The following is a 27052-nucleotide window of genomic DNA, read 5'->3' as shown; positions in this document are numbered from 1 at the left end:
TAGAGTTCTATTAATATTTTTAATTTAGAGTTTAAATTTATACTAATCATTCTTTTTTTTTTGATATTATAAATGTAATGATTATTTATTAAAATATGTATCTTCAAATGTTGTTTTAGAGATATCTCGATACTTATTAGTGTCGAGTTCAATGGATCGTCAATGTCGTGAATTTTTTTACACCTTGTTGAAATCAAAGTAATTATTAGACATGATTACAACACTCTGACACTTATAAATGTTAAGTTCATTGTGAAATATTTAAATTTTAATTTAATTTTAAAACGATGGAGTATAAAATTCAACCCTAAATTCAACATCTATTATGATTTTTTTTTAAATATCCTTAAAAACATATAGAGTCGCTGCCGATCTTTTTTATTTAAGTGCGATTGGCCTCAAAAAGTAAAAACATATCCCATTAATAAAATTTTAAATCAAATTAGAACTTATTAAAAAGATAAATTTTTTGTTTACAAAACTAAAATTGAGTTCCGGAGTAAAGTTCTGTGTGCGGAGGATATCTACACCCTCACGATATATGTTAACAAAATAGTACTATTAGTCATATATTATCAAGGGCGAAGTCAGTTTTGTTTTTTTAGGGATAGAATTAAAATATATATATTTATAATAATAAATTCACAATTTTAATAGCTTATATCTTTATAATTTTTAAAGGAGGTAGTAAATAAAAATATTTAAAAAATTCAATTTCACTAAATTTTATTTTGGAAATTTTTATTTTAAGAAATGAAATGAATTCTTTTTTTAAAAAAGAAAATAAATGATATTTATATATTTATTTAAAAAACAAATTAATTCATGGCATCCCAAGAACTTTAGAAAAACATTGAGAAAACGAAATAAAATATATTATATGACATAAATAAGTGTATGTTACGGGATTTTTACTATAATAATACTAAAAAAAGAAAAAAACTAAAATAGGATGCCTTGAAAATTATATACGAAAATAGGCTATTCTAATTGGTGTAGGGTGGTACATAGGTGGCACCACCCTCAAATTTCTGCCATTTCTGACATTTTGCAGGTGAAAAAAAAAACTATAGATAGAAAAAAATAATAAAATATAGGTTGAGGGTACCCCATAGGCCGCACCGATGGAGGGTACCCCATAGGCCGCACCGGTTGAGGGTGCTGCTGGCATGGAAGAAGAAGAAGAAGAAGAAGAGAAGGGTGGCAGGAAAGGAAAGAAAGAAAGAAAAAAAGAAAAAAGCGAGAGGGAAGGAAAGAGAAAAATAAGAAAAAAAAATTAAATGAAAGGAAAGTTTAGGGAATAGGGAAAAATAATTAAAGTTTTTAAAAGGTAATTTTTTTTATAAAATTTAATTTGTATATACAAACAATAAAGAAATATTATTATAGAAATATTATAAATTTATAAACTTAAATATTTACATATACAAATAATATAGAAATATTATTATCTGTAAATATTTAAGTTTATAAATTTGTAATATTTATTTTTATTTTTCTCTTAGTTTATTCAAAAGAAATATTATATGTATAATTGTATATATTTTTATTTTAAAAATAAATTATAAATCAATAAAAATATAAAATAAATGCAAATCTACCTTAATAACTCTTTTTAACTAAATAATACACTATAAAAATAAATTTAAAAATTAAATTTCAATTAAATTCCAATTAAATCAACAATAATAATTAAATTAAATTAAATTTTATAACAAAAAAATTATATTTTTAACACTTTAATTATTCTTGTAAAAAACCAGAAAAGGAAAAGAAATAATAATTACAGCAATTAAAGCATGTTAAATTATTCTTTCCTAAACCCTAAACTTTCCTCTCATTTAATTTTTTTTCCTTATTTTTCTCTTTCCTTCCCTCTCTCTTCTTTCTTTTTTTTTCTTTCTTTCCTTTCCCGCCGCCCTCTTCTTCTTCTTCTTCTTCTTCTTCTTCTCTTCTTCCATGGCAGCAGCACCGGTGCCGCCTATGAGGTACCCTTAACCTATATTTTATTATTTTTTTCGACCTATAGTTTTTTTTACCTGCAAAATGTCAGAAAATGGCAGAAATTTGAGGGTAGTGCCGCCTATGCACCACCCTCCACCACTTTGAATAGCCTATTTTCGTATATAATTTTCAGGGCATTCTATTTTAGTTTTTTTTTTTAGTATTATTATAGTAAAAATCCCGTATGCTACTTATCAAATACAAGTTCCTTACTTACGAGTTCAACCAATACAAAATTTTAGATACGAAAAATAAGTTTAAAATTTTGTTCAAGTTCGATTCAAATAAAAAATATTAAACTTGAGTTCAACCTGAATTATCAGTATTAAAATTTTTTATATTAATATTTATATAAAAACAAATTTTAAAAAAATTAATACGTCACATACATTAAAAACATTAAAATAAATATTTCTCAACAAACTGAAAATATATTAAAAAATATTTATATTTAAATAACACTAAAATAGTTTCAACTTAGTACGCAAATGTCTCTAAAATAATAATAAAAGTAACAATAAAATAAGAGTTATACAATATTCAAATAATAACAACAAAATGATAATAAAATGGCAACAAACAACAACTAGGAAAAAATTTTAAGTAAATTTGGGCCGGGCCAAAAAAACTTACCTTAGGCTTAGCCTGTTTAGAAAACAAGTTTTATTTTTTATCTAAAACTATTTTTCGAGCCTATATTCTTTATCAGACCCACCTATTTTTCAGTCAGACATTCGAGTCTAAGCGGGTGATTCGACCCATGGTCAAGTGTAGGTGAAAGAGAAAGGAAAAGAGAAAATAAAATATTATAAATTGAACAAGTTTAATTTAATCTAAAACCCATCTACCCCAAAAGATAAATTGACACCTTACCACTAAATCAACAAGTTCATCCTTATCACAACCAAACAAAGAAAATAATTTAAGCCCTCTTGCTCAAACTTAGCATAAAGTCAAAATTTAAGAGAAAAATTCAAAACAAAGAAATCAAACTCAAGACCTAAAGCAAACTTTGAAAGGACTTAACCAACACACTAAATAAAATTATTCAACAAGCATACACACTTACAGAACCAGAATTTTGGGGGTTACACTCACAACCTTTCCTACCAATTCTCCAATCTCCCAAAGGATTTTCCTGTTGTACAAATGATCCGACAAATCAGGGAAGCGAACCCAGGTCTTAACTATACTCGGGTAAGGTTTTGCACGATCGAAATTTGTTGACCAAAACTGAACTGTAAGGCACTGTCCAAATACAATCCAAGACCCTTGAGATAACTTTCTATCATAATCCTCTTTGCCCTGGAATTTGATCAAATAGTAGCCATTCTCAATGTCCATTAAATGAAAAGGCATTAAGGGTCTCCAGAGATTAAAAATTTTGTTTTGGAGTGAAATAAAACCAATATTTGGGCAAAGTAATTTGATCACGACCGTCAAAGCCATGTCTTTAACTAACAATTGATTAATCCCTCAAAAAAATCGATTGATTGTATTCCATTAAATATTTGATAGCCTTCTATATTTGTTTAATAATTTTTTTAAATATCAAATTTCAACTATCCACTTTTATCAATTATAAAGTATTTATTCCAATATCCATTCTTTGATTATCAAATATCTTGGACTAACATATATTAATAATTTTACATTTGAAATATTTATACTAATTATAAAATATAAATTATTTACATATATCCATATAATCTTGGATAATCTTATCATACAAAAAGTTTTATACCAACAAATATATACTGAAAACCAATTCCTCTTAAGCCATTTGAAATAAATAGGATTTTCATCTTTTAATTTTATTATTAATTCTCTATTTTTTTATTTTTAATATTCAATATGATATAATAACTTTTTATATAGCTATATATAAACCAATTCCTCTTAAGCCATTTAAATTAAACCCTTAAAGAAAGTATCGATATCTTTTACAGTGTATTCCCAAGGTACCGATACCCTTGCCATCGAAATGTTTACCAAATTGGCATCAGCAAGTTCTCGAACAGCTTCATCCACATTTTCTGCAGTGGCTTTGATCTGATATAAAAAGAGATGTTATTTTCAACGCATCAAATGAACTGATATTCAGTATACCTGAGACTTAGCACTTTGTTGCTGAGCTATCAGAGAGGCGACTTCTTAGAGGCATAATATGATCACTTCCATCAAGTTGGACACCAATGAAATATTGAAGCTCACCCTATAAAATAACAAGGAATTTATGAAAAAGGGTCGTCAAAAGGAGTATGTGCTGCAGGATACTCTCATGAAAATGTTAATTCTAAAGTACCTTTTGGGTTTCGCATAGGTTGCAAGTGAAATAAATTTCAGAATTTCTTGCCTGAAATTCATAATTTTGTAACAATTCAGTGAAAATAATGTTTCTGTCAGCATGCATATTCTTTCTTTTTGTCTTTTATTTCATAATTTACCAACCACTTTCTGCGTAGTGATTTCCCTCTGTTCAGTAATTGCTTCTCTTATCTTCGATACAGTTTCTTGATCAGTTTATGGTCCTTAAAGAAACCTGTCCAAAAAACAAAAAAGTTATGATCATCTGGAAAACCTCATAGAAAGTTGATTGAAGTAGTTAGATATTGAAATCATAAATAGAATCAGCAGATGCATTTTTAACAGTGTTATAATGTAACAGATACCATGATGGTCAATTGTGATGAATATTGATAGCAAAAATAACACAAACTGCAGAATAGCAGCCATAACTTGGAAATATGAAATAGTAAAATTTACATACCTACAGTTCCTTCCCAAGATTTCCTCGCTTGTATATTCAGTCAATTCAAGAAAGCTATCAGATGCAAATATCTTGGGTTTCGATGATGGTTATCCTATACCTTTTTAAAATTTTAGTTCCCTCAATCAATACCTTCGAGTTAACTTTGATAGTAATTGGTTTCGATGATACCAAACATGCTGTTAGTTTGTTTCTCTTCTTCAAGTTTGAAGTATAAGTTCATGGTTGTTATAGCTTGGCTTGTTAAATTTCTTAAGTTCATGTTGAGTCTGTATTCTGCTTAAGAAAAAAGAAAATTGTTGAGGTACTGTTTCAAGAGAGATTATAACTTGGATACAGTTAAGGTTCAGATGCGCAGAGAGAGTAAGATAATACTTGGGTTATGCTAACTATGATCTGAGTTTTGGTGGCCCTTTCGAGCTTGGGATTCTTGCCAGGGAAAAACCAATTAAAATAGATTTCAGCAACATTAAAATGGCATCCAACAAGACAGCAAAGTGGCCATTATGCGGTTGAAATGGCTAGAGCTTATATTAAAACAAATAAAATTTGCATGATTTCAACAATATACAGAGAAATAGCTGTATATTTAATCAAATACGCTAAAGCTGATCTGTTGAATATGTTTACTTTTCCTTCAATGCCTGCAACAATGAATAAAAAAATTGTTATTATTCTCTTGTTCCTAGGGAAAGTTAGATGTATGAAACTGAAAAGCTCTTAAATATTTGAAATGGTTTTTTGTACCTGTCCCATGACTGATGAAACCAATCAGATCTTTCAATTTGATTCCCTCGGGATGACATTTTTATAATCAACTCGAATGCGGGGTATGTGGGAAATCTTAGACCACTCGAGTCCTTTATCGCTTGAGCACTCTTCTTTCAGCAACGGACAATTGGAAATATTTAAAAGACTAAGCGAGAGAAGCATGTCTTTTTCCGGAAGAGATGTTAGCTTGGGACAATTATAAATGATCAAATTTCGAAGAGAGGCGAGGTCTTGAAAGCCCTCGGAGAACATGAATTCCAGGTTCTCGAAATCTGAAAGGCGGATAGAGGTGAGAAAAGGAGGCAGCATCATTCCAATCCCTTCTTCTGGGAACGACACCACGTTTGAGCATCCTCCACCTCCGATGGTCAATTCTTGAAGAGAGGTGAGTCTATGGAATCCCCATTCCACTAGCGACCTATAAATTTTGGGTGCATTTGAGATGTCAAGTGATGTGAGATTGGCAGGGAAACTCTCCGATGGAAATGATATGTCAGCTGAACAGTTGAACACACTAATTTTCTAAGGGAGGTGTTGCTAACCATGCACTTTGGAAGGGCTCCAAAATTTCCACAACCATCAACTGAGAAAGCTCTGAGGTTGGTGGTAACTGTAAGCAACCCACGTTCTTCAATAGAAACCAAATTTGAACACTCTCTCAATCGAATCTCCTGGAGATGGATGAGCTTGTCTAGCCCTCGTGGTAGAGATTTAATTCCAGAACATTCAATTAGCATAGATTCAAGGCAAGCGGTTTCGTCAAACTCTTGGGCTATGCATTCCAACTCTGGACATCTATCAATATTCAGAGACTTAAGCGGTGTGGGTAACTTGGTGTATGAAAATAGGCAACTCAGCTTTAAGCAGTCCCTAATTCGGAGAAGTTGAAGCTGATTGCAAATATTTTTGTGCCCCTTCGATGACAAAGACTTTAGACATGGACACATTTGTATTTCCAAGTCCTGAAGAAGACAGAGGGTACTATTCATACTCTTATTATCTTCTTTTTCATCAACCAAATACTCCAAATTCTTACAGTTTGTAATTTCTAGCTTTTTTAAATTAGGAGGTAAGATATTCTCTGCAAAAGAAACCAAGCCTGGACAGCCAGAAATGTTCATCACTGTAAGGAATGTGAGCTCATGTAAGACTTTTGGCATTCTATTGAGCCTTTCACAGCTATATATCCACAGAGATTCAACACGTGAAACCTTGTCAGGTTGCAATTCGGCTTCCTTAGTGTCCAAAGAGTGCAGTTGAGGACAACACCAAACTGCAATGGAACGATGTCCAATTAAACTTAACCCATGCTGCGATAAAGATTCCAACTCCTCCCAACCCTTAATTTCAAAATATCCTAAATTTCCAAACCTCAACTTTATCCTATCTGCTGGAATATTAAACTTTGAAATGTTAGAAAGAGAAAGAGTTTGCAAAGAGGAAACCTCCTTTGCAGGAGAAGAGCAATCATCCACCACTTCTGCACACCCTTTTATCCTTAATCCACACAGTGATGGGAAACTTGATATCGAAACTACCAAACTCGTACATGTAAGAATTTCAAGTTTCTGCAAGGAGGAAACATGGGTAGGCAACGTTCCCAACAATTGAGGACAATCTACGATTGAAATTTCACGGAGACTGGAGAATTTCAAAACCTTCTCGTCTCCTCCACAAGTGTCCCACTCCTTCCAGTTTGGAAGACTCTCAAAAGACAGAATCTCTAATGATGCAAATGGCTTCAATTCATTTTCTCCAAAGAACTCAACACCAATCTTTTGTACCTCATGGAAACCAATAATTGAAAGATCTTTTAACAATGGCAACCTTCCAACTGATGGTAGTGATTTGCAATTTTTACAATTGTAAAGCTTCAAAGACGACAAATTCTTGAAGGAAGAATCTGCTACCCAAGATGAGAATTTTGCACCACCGTAATTCTCAACAATGAGTTGCTCAAGCTTTTTCTGAGGACAAAGAAAGTCCAACACCCGCTCTTCAACTTCTTTTTTCCTTGTATAATTCTCCAAGTATGTACTCCAATGTAGTTCTAACCCCTCAATCCTTGGCTTCTCATTTAACTTAACTTCCCTCGCATCTCGACCATTAACATTCTCCAACCCAGAAAGACAAAAATTACCTCTAAGGTTTGACAAATTTTTCAATTCTCTAATAAGATGTCCATCACCTTTCCCTATAACAAAATTAGATAATGTTTGAAGCTTGGTTAGCTGATCAAATCCGGAGGGCATCCTTTCTATTGAATCCGCACCTCTAATATCAAGAAAATGCAAACTGACAAGGTTTCCGATCTTCGAGGGTAAATTTTTGAGCTTTGAACAATTTCTTAATATTAGAGTCTCCAAATGATAAAGACTACACAAAGAATCAGGTAAAGAATTGATTTTGGTGCTAGAAAAATTTAAGTAGCGTAGATGTTTTAAATCTTCAAAAAGGTCAGGCAAATCATAGATCTCACACCCATGCAAAGAAAGAACCCTTAAGTAGCTAAGTCTTGGCAACAAATCATCCAAGACAACATTAGATAAATAGATTTCAGGATAGCTTGGATCCATTAAGCGTAAGGGTAAGAAAGTACGTAAAGAAGTCATTTGATAAAATGCTTCAAACTTCTTTACATTGTGACACCAATCATCGCTAACATAAGCCGAGTGACGAGAACGATGCGAAAACTTTTGTTGCTTTTCACCCTCCAGTCTGCAACATATTTCTCGTGCAACTAATTGAGCTAAATCATTCATAAGATCATGCATCACGAAACGGGATTTATCTTTACTAGATATTTGGAAAAATGACCTTGACACTAGGTCTTGAAAATGTTGGTTTCCAAGACCTTTGGCTTGACTTTTAGCTTTTGGTTGCAGGAAACCTTCTGCTCTCCATAACAAGATTATCTCTTCTTCTTCGAATTCATAATCTTTAGGAAATATGGAGCAGTATGCAAAGAATCGTTTCAGATGCGGAGGAAGATAATGATAGCTTAATCGCAAAGCAGGAATTATGCCACATGGATCTTCTGGTAGGTTCCATATCTCGCTCTCATATATTTTTTCCCATTCACTATGATCCTTAACTGAGCGTAATAAGCTTCCAATAGCTTTTGCTGCCAAAGGTAAGCCGTTGCACTTTTTCACTATGTTCTCTCCAACTTCTTTAAATTGGAGATGCCCATCAAAGTTTCTTGCTTTCAATGCATGCTGAGCAAATATGAATAAACAATCAGGATGCCAGAGTTTATCCAAGTAAAAAGCTTTCACCGAATCCACATTAGATGAAACCTTTTCAAGTCGAGTTGTTACAATAATCTTGGTTCCTGCTCCAAAAGGAGCCCGTAAGATCGTCCAATCAGTGGAACTCTCGTTCCAAATGTCATCTAAAACCAGCAAGAACCTTTTTCCTGACAACTTCTCCTTCAACTTGACTTGAAGTAAATTCAGGTCATTGTAAGCGCATGGCTCAGAAGTGATGGACAGTAAAATTGTCTTAGTTATATTAACTGCATAAAATTCATCAGAAACACATACCCAGGCCTTGTGATCAAAAGACTCCTTAATGCTGGCATCATTGTAAACAAGCTGAGCAAGAGTTGTTTTCCCCATCCCTCCCATGCCAACAATGGAAATGACGCAAACTCCATCTGAGTTGTTAATTTTGAGCAACTCAAGCATTTCTTGCTTCTCATTGGCTCTACCAACATACTCTACAGCTCCATCCATCAAGGAAGTTGGTTGCAGCCTGGGTTTCTTTCCCTTGGAAGTTGCGCCTTGAGACATGATCTCACTCAACCCCAAACTACTTCTTCGAGTGTTCAAACTATTCAGTCTACCGGTGATTTCTTTTATCTTTGAAATCATCTTATTATTGAACTTAAAAGAGGTTGGAGAGAAATTAGCACCAGTACAGCAGGTAGGAATGAGTTTCTGTACCTTACTAGTGCTGGCTTGAGCTTGAGGATTTTGGAGCTTGAGACGCAACTGTTGGTAAGCGAACTCATCCAAGATGTCATCCACATCGTAAGCTAAGTCTTGGAGATCGTCCAACCAATTCTTCACACCCTCGTCCTTGTCCTTGATCTGCTTCTCCTCTGCACGGTTCAACACTGCATTGATCTCGGGTAATATGGCTTGCCACTGCTCGAGGTGCTGGTGGACTTGCCTGTGATAGGCCACAAAGTTGAGTACAAAGTCAACCAACTTGCCAGACAACAGCTCCAAAAACACAGAAAGGGCAGCCTCTCCAATGACAGACATGGTGGAATTACGACAAATAAATGAAAGAGAGAGATGAACAAGCAAAACGGAAATTCAGGGAAAGAAATGGAGATGGATTGTGTATAATTGGAGTGAACAGGCAATGAGTTGAAGTGATTGAATAATGAGAAATGAGATGGACCCCAAATGCTTGTTGGAGGGCGAGCATTGATGGGAAAACACGAGGAAAGTGGAAAACAGGTCACGGTCTTTGAAATATGCTTTAATCAAAGTAAGAATCTTTTGCTTTATGATTTTTCGCCACCTAAATATGCTTTAATCAAAAGATAATGTTATTAAAAAAAGCAAATAATTTTTTTTAAAAAAGCAAATCATTTTCTAAAATGAGATAAACATAAATCAATTCAGTAAAGATATAATTGTAATTATTTACGCCACATTATATTTTGTAGGAGAATTACAATAAATTAATTTTATTCAATAATTTTTAGCTATATCCATTACTTTTTGAATTAAGAAATAAAATTTATTACTTATTTTTATTAGAGTTTTATTAATTTTTTAATTTCGAATTTAAACTTATACAAATCATTCTATTTTTTTTATATTACAAATACAATGATTATTTATTAAAATATGCATCGTCAAATGTTGTTTTAGGGATATCTCGACACTTATTAGTGTCGAGTTCAATGATTGTCAATGTCATGGATTTTTCACGCCTCATTGACAGGGGCGAAGTTAGAAAAATCTTATAGGGGGCTGAATGAAATTTAAATTTTTTATAGTATATATCATTATAATTTTTAAAGGATTAAATCGAATTTTTATAATTTTAAGAGAGGTCAAAGTACAATTTTACCTTTACTAATTTAAAATTTTTAAAAAAATTTAAGGATTTAAATAGTAATTTTACATTTTAAGAGGGCCGAGGCTATGCCAGCCCTCCTCTAAATTTGCCACTACTCATTAGAATCAAAGTAATTATTAGATATAATTACAACACATTGACACTTATAAATGTTAAGTTCATTGTGAAATATTTAAAATTTAAACAAGAAATTTTAATTTAATTTTAAAACGATGGAGGATAAAATTCTACCTTAAATTCACATCTATTATGATTTTTTTTAAATATCCTTTAAAATATATAGATTTGTTACCCATCTTTTTTATTTAAGTGCGATTGGCCACCTCAAAGAGTAAAAACATATTGCATTAATAAAATTTTAAATCAAATTAAGACTTATTAAAAAGATAAATTTTTGGTTTACAAAACTAAAATTGAGTTCTGAAGTAAAATTACGTTACAATAGTAAATTCACAATTTTAATATCTTATATTTTTATATTTTTTAAAGGTTATAGTAAATAATAATGTTTAAAAATTCCAATTTCACTAATTTTTATTTTGGGAATTTTTATTTTAAGAAATGAAATGAATTCTTTTTTTTAAAAAAAGATAATAAAAGAGATTTATATATTTATTTTAAAAAAATAATTCGTGGCATCCCAAGAACTTTAGAAAAACATTGAGAAAATGAAATAAAATATATTATATGACATAAATAAGTGTATGCTAATACTCATTCTAAACTCATCAAATGCAAGTTCCTTATGAGTTCAACCAATACAAAATTTTAGATACTAAAATTAAGTCTAAAATTTTGTCTACATCCGATTCAAATAAAAAATATTAAACTTGAGCTCGACTTGATTTATTTATATTAAAATTTTTTACATTAATATTTATATAAAAATAAATTTAAAAAAATATTAATATATTACATACACTAAAAACATTAAAATAAATGTTTCCAACAAATTAAAAATATATTAAAAAATATTTATATTTAAATAACACTAATATAGTTTCAACTTAGCAAGCAAATATCTCTAAAATAATAGCAAAACTATAGTTATATAATATCGAAATAATAGCAACAAAATGGTAGCAAAATAGCGGCAAACAACAACTAGAAAGAAACATTTAAGCCAATTTGGGTCGGGCCAAAAAAACTTATATGAGGCCTAGCTTGTTTAGAAAACGAGTTTTATTTTTTGTCTAAAACCATTTTTCGAACTTATATTTTTTACCAAACCCTCGTACTTTTTAGGCAGACCTTCGAGTCTAAGCAGGTGGTTCGATCCATGGTCAAGTGTAGATGAAAGAGAAAGGAAAAGAAAAAATAGAATATTATCAATTGAACTCAATTGATAATATTATAAATTGATTTCTATTAAATTTTAATGTTTTATCAATAGAATTCTATTTTAACACGCAACATATTCAAAATCAGCGCAAGTCCAAAATACTTTCAATTGAATTTTTTTATGGTAACGTTTGAATTTTAAACTTTAAATTTTAAATTTGAAATTAAAAAGTAAAGGGTCAATTTTTAAAAGTTTAAAAATTACGTAAACAAATAATATAATTAACTAAAAAGAGAGAAAGGAAAAAAAAATAGAAATATTATGTAGACACTCAATTTTGCCCGGCCCATTTCAGTATTTAAAATAATAAACTCAAAAAAAAACGAAATCCAAGTTCAGTCCAGAATTACAAATATAATTTGGCCCGATCGGAATGGCCTATTATTTGAAAAGATTTAAGGTCCATCTACAAGCTTGACTCATATGGAAATATAATCTTCAATGATATGTAATCTTAGATATGATACAATCTTAAATATGATTGCAATCTTAGATATGATACAATCTTAGATATGATTGCAATTTTAGATATGATACAATCTTAAATATGATATACAATCTTAGAAGATATGGTTTTGTAATCTTGGAGATTTAATTTGTAGATATCCTTTAATCTTAACCGTTGATGTAATTGATCTGTACCGTTGGATTTGGGGAGGCTCAACTATAAATAGAGGCCTCTCCCTTCATTGTAAATCACTTGAGTTTTGGGAAGCAATAAGAATTCTTGAAGAGCATTCACTCAAATTTCTCTCCCTCTTACGTTCTTACTCTATGTGGTTTGTTCTTATTTTATTTATTTTATTCTTCGTCTATCTTAGTTTTTCAACTCTTTTTATTTTTAATTTCTTTATTTTCAAATATGTATATTTTTTCCTATCTTTTATATATTTGATTATGTATTTTATATAGCATAATATTTAACTTTTTTATATAGTTTATTTTCAAATATATATTTTCTATGCATGTATATATATTATATAATCATTTAATTATAAATATAAATTATTTTACATATTTGATATTTTATACATTATTTTTCTAAACCAATATATTTTATATATTTTATATAATTATTATTCTTATAAAAATATTTTTTATTATATATTATATTTTAAATTTATTATTAAATATCACATTTTTTATATGCTCATTCTATTTATCAATTGTTTATATTATACATATATTTTTAAAACTTATGTTTTTTATTATTATACAATATTTGTTTTTACTTTAGCATTAATGTATTATTGTTATGTTATGTATTTCATATGTTATGTAATATCTTAGACTTTTATAATTTACTTTCAAATGCATATTTTTATATATGTACATTGATATATTGTATTATATGCATCATTTTATTTATTAATCCATTCATGTGTACATTAAATTATTGAATTTTATATTTTATGTAGATTCTATTTATCCATTTGCTATGCATGTCATCTATTTTTACTCATACATATTTTACACATTAATATTTACCATATTTTTTATATTATTTAATGTTTTATTTATGATATATTGTATATAATTAGTGCATTTATTATGTTTTCTTTTTGGTATATTCCTATTTGCTTAACATGATTATTTTTATTATTCTATTTTACCCTCTATATAGTGATTGCATTTATATAAAGTGTTATAATACTTTATAATAAACGCTATTTGAATATCTATGTTTCATAATATAGAATTGTCACTCTAAAAGGTCATTTAAAACAATATTTAAAAGTTTTATAAAAATAAAAAAGGCAATGCTTAGTATTTGAAAGCTTCGAGAAAAGTAGTGCCCTAACTTATTGGGTTGCAACTTTTCTCGTTGAGTTCGAATAGTCAAGTATCCTTCTAAGTTTTTTAAGATTTTCAAAATACGAGCAACTGTCTTGGAATTTCAAAGCGTTGTGTCCTAACTTATTGGATGTGGCGATTTGTCGTTTCGAGATAGGGATTTCCAAAAGGTTAACTTAGTGTCAATGTTTTGATACGAGTGAACCCAAATTTTCAAAATCAATGTATTTTAAAGAGGATTATATCTTAAAATTTTTTAAATTTCCGACATTAAAGACATTTGATAATCAATTAGGTACCAATTTTTGGGCATTACGAGGGTGCTAATCCTTCCTCGTACGTAACCGACTCCCGAACCCATTCTTTTATTTCGTGGACCAAAATTAATGATTTTAAAACAAAATGTTTTAAAGGTGATCCAATCACACCTAAAACGATTGGTGGCGACTCCCGTTTTCGTTTTTTAAATCGATTCCCATTTTCCAAAACTCGATTTGAAAATGGTTTCGACATATTAAATTTCAAAAGTTGAAAGATTATATAAATTAGGAACATTATTAACTACAAAAAGTTAAAATGGTGATTTTATTTTTTGTTTTAAATATTCTATATTTACTGTTATAAATTTATGAGAAGATAAATTTTATTTTATTATTAAATAATGTACACAAAGTTATTGGTTTGGATATTGACTTATATATTGATTTGAGATTGAAATATGATTAAATATTTACATAAAAAAACTATCTAAAATTTTGTTTTTTATTTTTATTCTTATTTTGAATAAAGCACTTAAATGATTTTATTCATGCATCTACTTTCATATTGATTTAAATCTATAACACTTCTAACTCATATCCGTTGCCGAAACAGGGTTTTGGAGCATTACTAAAATTTATAGATCAAATATAGACATTTCATCGCACTTAACATCCATATCATAAACCAATCAAAATCAATCATAATGTCCCTTATAAGAGCCTTCGAGGCTCAAGATACACATTAGAAACAAGTTGGGACTAAACCGGTTGCTCAGAAATTTTTTTGGAAAACATCAAAATTTTTCCAAGATGCAAGGGACACACACTCGTGTGGCCAGGCCGTGTGGACATTCGAATTAGAGGCACACAGCGGTGTCCCAACCCATGTCTAAATTAGGGAGCTCTCTGACTTGGGTCACACGGCTAAGCCACACACCCGTGTGAGCATACTAACTTGCATTAAATAGGTGCAGGGGTCACACGGCCAAGCCACACACCCATGTGCTAGGCCGTGTGAATATTTTGAGCATTCTGTTTTAAAATTTTAAAAATGCAGGGGACACATAGCCAAACCACACGCCCGTGTGCTAGGCCGTGTGTCATACATGGCTGAGACACATGCCCGTGTCTCTGCTCATGTCGACGAAAATAGGCCATTTCCAAGCCACATTTCTCACCCAAAATTTGACATCAACCTAACCAACATTTTTGGACATTAATCAAGCTATGTCAAGGCACTCAAATTAAACCAAACCAAGTTTTATACTTAACATATTACCACAACCATTCAAGAACCCTTACTTATCAATTTGACTAGATACATACATAATCACATTTGTACCTAATTTACCAATTTAATACAAATATCAACATGTTTATAAATTATCCATCATTCAACCATTCTAGTATACATTAAACATTATAAGGCCACTTATATACACATCAAAACATGTCCATCACAAGTCATTCCAATAGCTAGTTACAACCAAAACATTTATATGCCAACATTGGCTAATCAACCCATACATGCCATTATTGTGACGGCCCTAATTTGACCTTAGTCGAAAAGTGGTTTCGGAACCACAAAACTGAGTCATAAAAATAATTAACCGTTATATTCTATGCTTATTATATGTGTAAATGCATGTGTGAAAGTTTCATGCTTTGATTTTGTCATTTGTGTGTGAAATCTAATAAATAAGACTTATGTGAGACATTTTTGAAATGTGATAGGTTAATTTTAAAATGGTCTTATAATGCATGTTATCAAAAAGGTGGACTTGCATGCCAAATTATCATTTTTGTTAGTGGCCGGCCATGATATTGTTTAATATATTATATATATTTTCTATTAACATTTTTTTTATTTACTAAATGAATTAATGAATAAAAGATAATAGAATAATGGTTAGTGGGAGGAGAAACCAAAGTTGGTTCATCCTTGCTCCTCCATTGCCGTAGCTAGAAGAGAGGAAGAAGAAGAAATTCTTGTTTGAATTTTGGCTTAGGTGATTGCTTGAATGAGGTATGTACAATGCAACTCTTAGAAATTTATGCATAATTGGGATTATTAGTTTGAATTCTACCTATTTCATGGTTTGAATTTAGGATATTTGGAGGTTTGAAATTCGGCCAAGGAGCTTGAAACTCTTAGTAGATACTTTAATGTCGTTAGAATGGATAGTAATGTTGGGTATGATGAGTTGCTAGTTGTTTTTAACTTGAAAGTTGAGGTTAGTATGTGTTTATAGGGAGATGCCGAATGTGGTCTTTGAATATGACTTAAGGAATAATATTTGTGGCTTGAGTTAATAACATTTGGCCAAGGACTATATGTGCTAGCAAATTCGGTATAAATGTATAGGTGTTAATTACCTTGTATTCGATGTTTTGAAGAATAGGTAGTGGTTAATTAAGGTGAGGTAGGGTAAATTTTTAGTTTAGTTAAGTTTGAGCATTCAACATTACTTATAACATTAGATATGAAAGTGCGAAAGGTTAGAATTTTTTTTAAGTGAGTTATGACCTTAATATGAACAAGATAGAATCGACTTTAAACATGATTGAATGGTTCGGTCATCGTTAGGCATAGGTGACACCTATATGAATTTGCTACATTTGGTCATAAAACGAAATTGAATATGAAGGCTAAGTTTGAGTAGTTAGGGTCAAATGGGTTATCTATGATATTAAAGCATGCAATAAATATATATACATGTGTATACGTGGTTGTGCATAAATATGAGTAAACGATTAAATTGTGACAGTCACATAGGTATATATATGCCTTATGTATGTACCTTGTGTTATAGAGACATTCGGATATATATATAGTTAAATTCATGTATAAGAAAGCATGGTAAGTTATGTGAATCTTTGTTTGTGTATACTAATTAGAAATAGATTAAATAAGCATGAAATTGAGTCATGGCATATTTTATAAAATATAATATGTATTGGAGTTTTATATGATTGTCAAATATGACTACTAAGAAGTAAAATTGAGTAAGTAATTAAACAAATTCATTTGTTTAAATTAAGCTCAAGAGCAAAGAGGATCTAAATCAGATAGGGAAAAGGAGAAAGCAATCGAGTAACCTATCCGCAACTGTTCAAATATATCCGAGGTAAGTTTTGAGTAGTCTCCTTTAATATATAATTGATGATGTTTTATATGAGTATATTAGGTGAATTATGATCTTTTGATTTTTCCTTGAATGAAGTTGTGAAATAAATAATTCATGTATATGACTTATAGTCTAATGGTCACTTGGGTTTAAGCTTGAATGGTGAAATGGATATGTGATATTTATGTATGACTTTTGAGCCGAAATGTAAATGATGGTGTGCATATTGAGTATTAGATCCGAATGTAACAATGACTACTAAAGTGATAAGTAGAATGAGATGTGTTAAAGTATGACTAAATATATATGATATTTGGAATTATATCCGGACTTAAGGTCCGCAGGCTATATGCTGGAAATATATCCGGACTTAAGGTCCGCAGGCTATATACTGGAATTATATCCGGACTTAAGGTCCGCAGGCTATATGCTGGAAATATATTCGGACTTAAGGTCCGCAGGCTATATGCTGGAATTATAATCCAGACTTAAGGTTCGCAAGTTACGTGCTGGAAATATATCCGGGCTTAAAGTTCCGAAGGCTTTGTGCTAGTGGCTGGACTCGGGTTTTAAACCTAGCAGGCTTAACGCCGGTGATTCGAGTAAGATTATGAATTCGAATGTTCGAGGTAAACTACTATTGATTATGTATGATACATTATAATAGCCAGGTACGTATTATGTACTCATATGTGAATTGATTTTAAAGTGAATTATTAGTATCAAAGAACAATATATATGTGTGGATGATTATTGTATCTATGAATAAAAGAATGACCTATTTGGTCAATGTCTGTCATTATAGGAAAGTATGTGACTTAAATTAATTATATGAGTCATATAGTAGAGCGAAGTATGTGCTGAAGATTTTCTTTGTGTATATATATATATATTCGGCTAATTGGCTTCATAATTAGTATACTTTAGTATATTCAGCCAAGTGATTTATAATTAGAATATGAGTTTTGTGATACTTAATGTTTGAAGTAAATGATAAGTTTTAAATGTTTGTAATGCTCAAAACTTACTAAGCCTCGAAAGCTTACTCGGTTCCTATTTCTCTGTTTTATAGATTGTTTATTTTGGCCGCCGACTCAGGGATCGTCAGCAGTTCATCATACTATCGTCCTTTTTGGTACATTTATATTTTGGACTCGATATGGCATGTATAGGTTAGGCTAATGATAAAGATGTTTTTAATTTGTAAATATTTTGGCCATACGAAAATGGCGTATAACTTAACTATCAGTATGTATTTCATCTCGATCTCTATTTATATTTATTTGCAATGTGAATGAGATAATTAAATGTTTAGTTCGGTAATACCTCTTAGCCTTAATCCGGCGATCGGATTCGGGTTAGGGGTGTTACAGTTATAACCAAATTTAAGTTACTATTTATACCGAAATGAGCTGATGGATAATGTGAGATATCTTCGTCAAGCTTCCAACCCAACGAGCTTCTGAATTACTATAAAACAGGGAAAATAGAACAGAGTAAGCATTTAATGCTTCTTAAGTTCGTATAACATGGAATTTAACTTACCATTTAATCATATTAAAGTAAACATTCTAGGCATAGCCAAAGCAAATTGGCCAAAAGCCCTAGCACATATCCTCATCAACCATGTTAGATATGTATTTTATATGAATGTCAAGGAACATGTATAAGCTCAACAATAATCAAATTTCCATATACATACACTTTCCTCATCATGTGTCCATCTAATATGTACAAATCATATCCATGTATTTCAAATTTGTTTCCATGATAATTCATCTCGAATTCATATTGTCTCTTATCAGAACTTTGCCCGTTGAACCATTTAAATATCGTTGGATACACGGGTAGTACACACAAAGTGTACAATTCTGTATTCCGTCAATTCATATATAGGTATGCCCAAGCAAGCATATAATCAGGAAACTCTTTCGAACCATATAACAGGAAGCTCAAGTGAGCCATGTAACTAGAAGCTCATAAAAGTCATAAACGGGAAGCTCATGCGAGCCAATATCGAGGAGCTCCGGAGAGCCATTAATCAAGAAGCTCATGAGAGCCAATTATCGGAAAGCTCTGGAGAGCCAATTATTGGAAAGCTCTGGAGAGCCAATTATCGAGAAGCTCATACGAGCCATAAACGGAAATCTCAAGAAGCCATTAATCAGGAAGCTCGTGAGAGCCATATAACGGGAAGCTCATGAGAGCCAATTATCGGGACACTCGGAAGAGTTGTGGTGTGTCCGCAACACATGCAGGATCACAACCAATCCGGAACCCTTAATGACAATGTCATTTGTATCCATCAAATTTCTTAGATTCAAACCGGACTTATACTTGTCAGATATATTCGGATATGTGATCAATAAATATACATGACAATTTATACAAATTTCATACAACAATAGTCAATCAAAAACATATGAATATACAATTTAATTACACGAACTTACCTCGGTAAGTTTACGTAGATTTTCAAGTTACTAATCTGTTACTTTCTCCTTTCCTCGATCTAACTCCGTATTGTGTCTATCCGGATCTATATGAATGAATTTAACTCAATTTAATACAATTCATACTCAATTCAATCCAATACATACCTTTAGAAAAATTACTATTTTGCCCCTATACTTTTGATTAGTTTTGATTTTGTCCCTAGGCTTGGAAAATAAAATTCATACAATTTAATCCTTATTCCAAGCCTAACCGATTTTCATATATAAAAATAGCAGCCCATGTATTTCATAAAATTCAAAAATTTTCCATGAATTTTCCATCTTTTCAATTTAGTCCCTAAATCATAATTTCATCAAAATTCTCTTTACAAAAGTTGTTTATCTATCAACAACCTTTCAATTTCTACCATAAAACTTCATAATTCATTCATACTCATCCACGGAAAAACCCTAACACTTTAACGATTTTACAAATTAATCCCCGAGATAGCTAGATTAAGCAATTACGATCTCGGAAGCATTAAAATTATTAAAAATGAGACAAGAATACGTACCTAATTAAGCCAAATAAGTTTGCTAGAACTCAAGCTCTCATGGATAGGGTTTCCATGTTTTAATTTTAGGAAAGGTGATGAAAATGATGATATTTTGTTATTTAATTAATTTATCATCTTTATTTTATCATATTTCCAATTTAATCCTTTTCTTTTCTTAAATATCCAATGATGAATAATCATCCTTATCTACTAACTCCTCTAAATGGTCTGTTTGCCATATAAGGACCTCCAGTTTTGAATTCCATAGCTATTTGGTATCTTTAGCTACTAGAATTCAACTTTTGCATGTTATGCAATTTGGTCCTTTTTATCAAATTAAACATGTAATCGATAAAATTTTCTTAACGAAATTTTCATACGATATTTCTATCATAATGCAGACCATGAAATCATATAAAAATAATTTTTCTTCCGGACTCGGATTTGTGGTCCCGAAGCCACTATTCTGATTTCACTGAAAACGGGCTGTTACAAAATCCATATTCGATTTGTTTGTAAATGATTTTTGTCACATCCTAAAATTAGGCCTACAATAAATGGGAATAAAATTTAGATTTTTATTTCTTTAAAACATAAGATAAAAGAATTTAGAATGCCTCAAAAATTATTTTGATAAGAAAATTAACAAGAATGAGTCTGTTGGTTTAGTGGTAAAACCTTAATTTTCCCTTAGCCTTATGTTTGAAACCTCTTGTGCATTTTTCAGCCAAAATATTTTATTTTCTTATTTTTACCCATAAAAGTGTTGAATTTTCAAACTGGCCCAGCCCAAAAACTATTTTTTTTAATTTGGTCTTTAATTTAAAATAGTTATAATTTTACATGAATTTCTAAAACTTATTTCAATTAGGGAAAAAGAGTTTTATAAATAGCCAATCTTTTCAAACCCTAGAATTTTTACCTAGAGAATTTTTCAAGAAAAACTCTCAAAGATCTTCCTTTTCTCCTCCATTGTCGAATTAATTTTCAACCGAGCATTTCAAAGATTTTCAAAATTGTCCCTCTCCTCCTAGTAGATCATCGATCTCATCATCCAAATTAAGGTTTTTGTGTTTTCAAATTAGGTGTGTGATTTAAACTTAAATCATTGTGTATAATTAATTAAAGTATTAGAAAGTAAGTTGTATACGAACTCCCTATAGGCAAAGCCCCTATACGCGAGCCCATGAATGCAAAACCCCATATGCGCGAACCCTTATATAGATTGTTATACGAACCCATATGCAAATCCTCATATGATTTGGTATGCGATCTCTTAGTATATTTATGCGAACCCTAGGAGGAATATACATGCGAACCTTACATGCTATAATATTAAACACTATTTATGCGAACCCTATCCGTTTATTTATGTAAACCCTAGGAGGAATACACATGTGAACCTTACATGCTGTAACATGCGAACCCTATTTGTATGAACTTTATATGTTAATTTATGCAAACCCTACATGTTGTAACATGTTAGCCTTATCTGTTTATTTATGCAAACCCTAGGAGGAATATACATACAAACATTATATGCTGTAATATGCGAACCCTATTTAGAAAAACTCAATATGTTTACTTATGTGAACCCTAACATGAATTAGCATGCGAACCCTATACATGTGAACCCTGTATGTGTGAACCCTACTTGTGAACCTATATGTATGTGTTGGCCGAACTAGGCTTGTTAATTCGCATGAAGATATTGTATATGTGAAATTGTTTTTAGTTCACATAAATTAATTATGTATGTGAAATTTATGTGAATGAATGCATGAATACATGTTATTAAATGATAGTGTGAAATATTGATGTAGCTTCGATTGATGATAGATAGCATAATATACTAAGTACATGTGCATAATTACATGAAATTGCGTATGGAGGATAGAGGAGTTCCATAAGAGAAAGTAGCAAATTAAGTCCACACTGAAAGTCAGTACTGCACGAAGTAGGCAGTAATGTCATCAAAATCGGATAAATTGGGATGATAGTTTAAAAGCCTTCAAAATTAAGCAACCGAGATGGAAAGTTGTTGTAGTAAAAGTTATCATCATAGAAGACAAGTGAACAACCATCATCACTGGAGAAACAAATTTGGGATGGTCAGTTATTGATATGTGTTTTAAAGTGTCAAGCGATGCTCGAGGGCAGATAGGTTGGACGGATGGGAATTTAAAATCATAATTGCATTGCATCATGAATTTATTTTATACATGTATTGGTTTACTAAATGATCCCTACATTTTGCTTAATTTGTTATGTTGCTATAAACTGAATGCTTCATTGCTTGTACGATTATATATAATAGTTTAAAAATTAGACTCACACTGAACGTTATAAGCTCACTTCCCTTTTCTTTACCTCTCAAGTAACACAAAAAACTAGGACTTGAAATAGTTGGAGAAATCTTGGATTAGCAGCTCGTTTTTCTTATTACTATATTAAAGTTTCTGTCACATCCCGAAAATGAGGTGAGAAGAATCAAGGGTTGCTGGTTGAGTCAGTGGGTGTGATTAGACTTTTAAGATTATTTTTGTGTTTTAGGGACAAAATGAGCCTATTGGTTCAGTGCACCTTACCACTGGGTCCTGTGTTTGAATCTCTGCGTGCCCAATTAGGGATTATTCTTTTTTATTATTTTTCTGCTATGTAGCTAAGTGGTTGAATTTAATTAAAATTAAGTTTAGATGTGTCTGATAGGGGGTTAGTTTTGGTTTATTGGGAATTCTAATTTTAGAAAAAAAAATGCCCAAATCCTATCATGTTTGCTTCCCATTCCTTCTCACATCTCTCTCTTTCATATTTTTGTTTTTCCCAATTTCAAATTTTTTTACCCTTTTTGCTACTATACTCCCTTTGCCACCAATTTTCTTCTTCAATTGTTCTTTGATTCTTTAGTTTTCTTTTGTTTCACTTTTAGAATATTTAAAATTTAGTAATCATGTGTCCTCCCTCTAGTCTAGATCGTTTTTCAGTATTTTCATTCAACAAGGTGTTGAAACAGGTGGAGTGTAAGTGTTGTCTCTTTGAGTTTTAAATCAGATTCTTTGATTCTTGCGTATGGTTAGACCGCAATTCTTAAAGTTTTAGTATGTTTGTGGAAGTGAGTTTTTAGATTGGTAGAGTAGAGGCGAATCGGTCAATCTTTGGTGCCTTGAATGTTTGCTTAAAAATATGTAATTGGCACATCAAGAAATTATATCAACCAACTATAACAAACCATAACCAAACTCTATTTTATTCATTAATTCTGTCAACCAAACTGTGCTATATAATTTTGAACAAATCAATTGAAAGAGAAGATTAAAAATTAAAAAAAAAACCTTAAACATTTTAGAATTTCTAGTGGAGGGCGAAAGCCCTCTACTTGAATGCATCGTCATTGTTATCAATTAGGGGCTCAAATACCTATCGTTTGTGGATTCAATTACTATGAAAAAATAACACGAGAGTCAAAATCAAACGCCTAACATTTTAATTCAATAGAAAATTTGGGATAAATAATTAGGAATATGATGAAGTAGATGGTCATCGTCATTGTCAATTAGGGGCTTGAATACCCTGTAGAACCCATATTTTGCCCGGGTCTTTAAATAAATAAACCAAATTTTGAAAAAAATCAAAATGTCCATTTATACAGTCCTTTTACAAATCAAAATACAAACCAGATCAGCCCATTAACCCAATACCCAAGCCCAAGTCAAAATCCTAGCCGAACTATCTTAAAACTTTTCAACAATTCAAACCCTAGCTCCACAAGCCTTGCGCCGCTGCCTCTATGTGCTGGCCTCAGGGTGCACAACACCCAAAACAGGCGTCCCATACCATCGCCCATACCTTTTGCCCTCCACGCCTCTGACCACACCTGCAAAAGAAAAGACAAACAAGGAGCAGAAAACCGAAACAAGACACGAACAGTGGTAGAGACAAAGAAAAACAATATTTTTCTACTATTGTAATCGGCTATAAAGCCAAGAAGAAGTCAAAATGAAACGGGGGGACGGATTGTAAAAAAGATTTTTTTCTTACAAAAAGAAGGAATGTAACACAGATGTTAGGAATCAAAACGCATACAAGCAAATCAAAAAAGTTTGGAAACTAAAAGGTGTTCTTGGTTCTTTTGATTTTTTATTTATTTTTTTTCTTTTGTATTTTCTTTTTTTTCTCTTCTCGAAGTTGTTTAAGAAAAAACTAAAAGGAAGGAATGGCTCACCTGAATCCCTTCGAGCTCGCCATCGGAGTGATTTCTCCGTCGTAGTAATCGAGTTCGACAAAGGGACAAAGAACTCCTTTTTTCCTTCGTTCTTGGGTGGCTGAAGGTTTAGTCTTCAAAAGAGGCTTTGAAGACAGAGCTCAAAAGCTCGTCCTCCGCAACGCCGGTCACCGGCCATGGCAGTGTGTAGGTGAGCATGAAATGGCCTTGTCGGCTGAAAAGAAGGAGAAGAGATAGAGGAGTCTGAAAGTGTTAGGTTTAGAAAAAAAATAAAAAAGGAAATAAAGGCATAGATGGTTTCAAAATAAAAGTATGATTTAAATAATAAAAAACAATGCCGTTTGGGTAAAGGAAAAGAGCCTATGCACCTAAAATGGGTTATTTATGTGGCCAATCCTTCTCTTTTGCGCTACTATTGGATTAGTCCCCTGTTCTTCTTTTTATTATTTTTAATCTGGTCACATAATTTTCTCCTAATTACATTTGAGTCCCTGCAGAAATAATGAGCATAAAGGCTGGGATTATTTCCCTTTTAGTCCCTCCATGTTATTCGCGTGTTCTAATAGGTCCTCCCCTCTCCTTTTTTGTTTCGAATCTATCCCCTAACTCTTGTTTTAAATTCAATTTGGTCCCATTTCCTTTTTTATTCTATTATTTTCGCCCCGAATTTCTGTTTAAAGTTCAAATTAGCCCTTTTGGCTACCTTTGTTATCTTATAAATTGATATTATTGTTACTCTATAATCATATTTTGTATGCTTATTTTCGCTATTATTATTATATTTGCTTTCATTCTTTATTATTATGGTTGTTGCTATTTCTCTTGATTGTTTTGTTATATTTATGTTATTATTAATATTCCTTGGTTTATCGTAATCATTATCCTATCACTTTATTATTGTCATTATCAATATGCTATCATTATTCTCATTAATGTATTGTCATCATTAGTTTCTACTTTATTATTATTATATTATTACTATTGCTATCATCATATTATTGAACTAGGTAACTTTATATTGGTTTTGTTATATTGTATATTTTTTTGTATTTATTTATATTATTATTACCATTATTATTATCATATATTTTATATTATTTTATTTTACATATGTTATTTCTTTTAAACTATTATACATATTGTTTATTTTGAAACTTTTATATACATTTTTGTATTTTAAATTATTATGTATATTATTCACTTTAATATTATATATATATTATTTATTTTAGACTTTTTTCTATTATTTTAAATTGTCATATGTTATTCATTTCAAATCGCTTTATTTTACCTTAAATTGTTTTGTATGTTAATAATTTTAAATTATTTTATACTACTTACTTAAAATTATGTCTTTATAATATCTATTTTAAACTCATTTTTATATATTACTTAGTCAAAATTGTTTAATTATTTATTTCAAATTGTTTATATTATTTCATTCTTTTGATTATTAGTGTTGTCTTTTAAATGATGTATGTCGAGAAATTATTGCCATTACGTGTTCTTTAATTTGTTTATTCATGTTCACATTATTGTCATTCCCTAGTAATATTCCTATTCATATATTATCATTCTATGCCCATTATTATATTTTTATTTCATAGCATCGTATCGTATATTAAGCCCCAATACATTCTTTCAATTTAGATCACTTTATTTTACTTCAAACAAAAAAACCCATTTTAATTTTCACTTTCAAAACCAAAGTCGATCCCGTTTTCAAAAAATGGTTACGACACTATCTTGTATGTTATGTTTTATCATGTTAACGCGCTCCTTCATGCACCGGTTTTAAAAATGAGACTTCAAGGATTTCAAAAAGGATAAAGGCAATGCTTGGTGTTTGAAAATTTCGAGAAAGTAGTGCCCTAACTTATTCGGTTACCACTTTTCTCGTTGAATTCAAATAATTAAGTACCCTTCTGAGTTTTTTTAGAGGTTTTATAAATGCAAGCCACTATCTTGGAATCTCAAAGCAATATGTCCTAACTTATTGGATATAGCGTTTTGCTGTTCCGAAATTGGAATTTCAAAAAAGGTTAACTTAATGTCAATACTTTGACGCGAGCGAATCCCAATTTTCAAATTTAGAATATTTTAAAGAGTACTACATCTTAATTTTTTTTTAATTTCCGACATTCAAGACATTTGATAATCAATTAGGTACCAATTTTTGGGCGTTACGAGGGTGCTAATCCTTCCTCGTACGTAACCGACTCCCGAACCCATTCTTTTTTATTTCGTGGACCAAAACTAATAATTTTAAAATAAAATGTTTTAAAGGTGATCCGATCACACCTAAAAAGATTGGTGGCGACTCCCGTTTTCATTTTTTAAAATCGATTCCCATTTTCCAAAACTCGGATTGATAAAGGTTTCGACAGATTGGTGACTCCACTGGGGAGTAATAAGAGAGTCAGGCCATGTAATTGATTATCTCTTGTCTTAATGTCGGAAATTAAAAATTTTAAAATTTAATTCTCTTTGCATTACATGTGTTTGTATTATTGCATGTGTTGCTATATCCTAATACGCATTGCATTTGCATGACCGTTATGGTCACACCCTTAAGTGAGAGTGAGAAGCTATGCCTTCATGAGGTTTTCGCCTCCGTGCAGGATAGTGGATCACTTTCGGGATACGTCCGTACCTATGGTTTCGTG

The 27052-nt window shown here is 31.1% G+C and overlaps 1 protein-coding gene and 1 long non-coding RNA gene across 2 annotated transcripts; both read right to left on the bottom strand.

Moving 5' to 3' along the window:
• Positions 1-5213: 5213 nt before the first annotated feature.
• On the bottom strand, positions 5214-9988 carry LOC107948125 (putative disease resistance RPP13-like protein 1). The gene is made up of 2 exons (XM_016882593.2): positions 5522-9988; positions 5214-5418 (listed from the first exon to the last, which is right to left on the bottom strand). The coding sequence occupies exon 1, from the start codon at positions 9814-9816 to the stop codon at positions 5956-5958; it is 3861 nt and encodes a 1286-aa protein (XP_016738082.2). The 5' UTR covers positions 9817-9988; the 3' UTR covers positions 5214-5418; positions 5522-5955.
• A 13637-nt stretch (positions 9989-23625) lies between these two features.
• Positions 23626-24808, bottom strand: LOC107948126 (uncharacterized). The gene is made up of 2 exons (XR_001697247.2): positions 24387-24808; positions 23626-24038 (listed from the first exon to the last, which is right to left on the bottom strand). It is a non-coding gene; the product is annotated as an uncharacterized lncRNA (long non-coding RNA).
• Between the last annotated feature and the right edge of the window lie 2244 nt (positions 24809-27052).

This window comes from Gossypium hirsutum, chromosome A04 (genome assembly GCF_007990345.1).
Source record: "Gossypium hirsutum isolate 1008001.06 chromosome A04, Gossypium_hirsutum_v2.1, whole genome shotgun sequence".
Taxonomy (NCBI): Eukaryota; Viridiplantae; Streptophyta; class Magnoliopsida; order Malvales; family Malvaceae; genus Gossypium; species Gossypium hirsutum.
This window is presented reverse-complemented; position numbering and strand designations above follow the sequence as displayed.

Coding starts and splice junctions, on each gene's coding strand:
- LOC107948125 (XM_016882593.2), bottom strand. CDS start 9,816: ATGTCTGTCATTGGAGAGGCTGCCCTTTCTGTGTTTTTGGAGCTGTTG.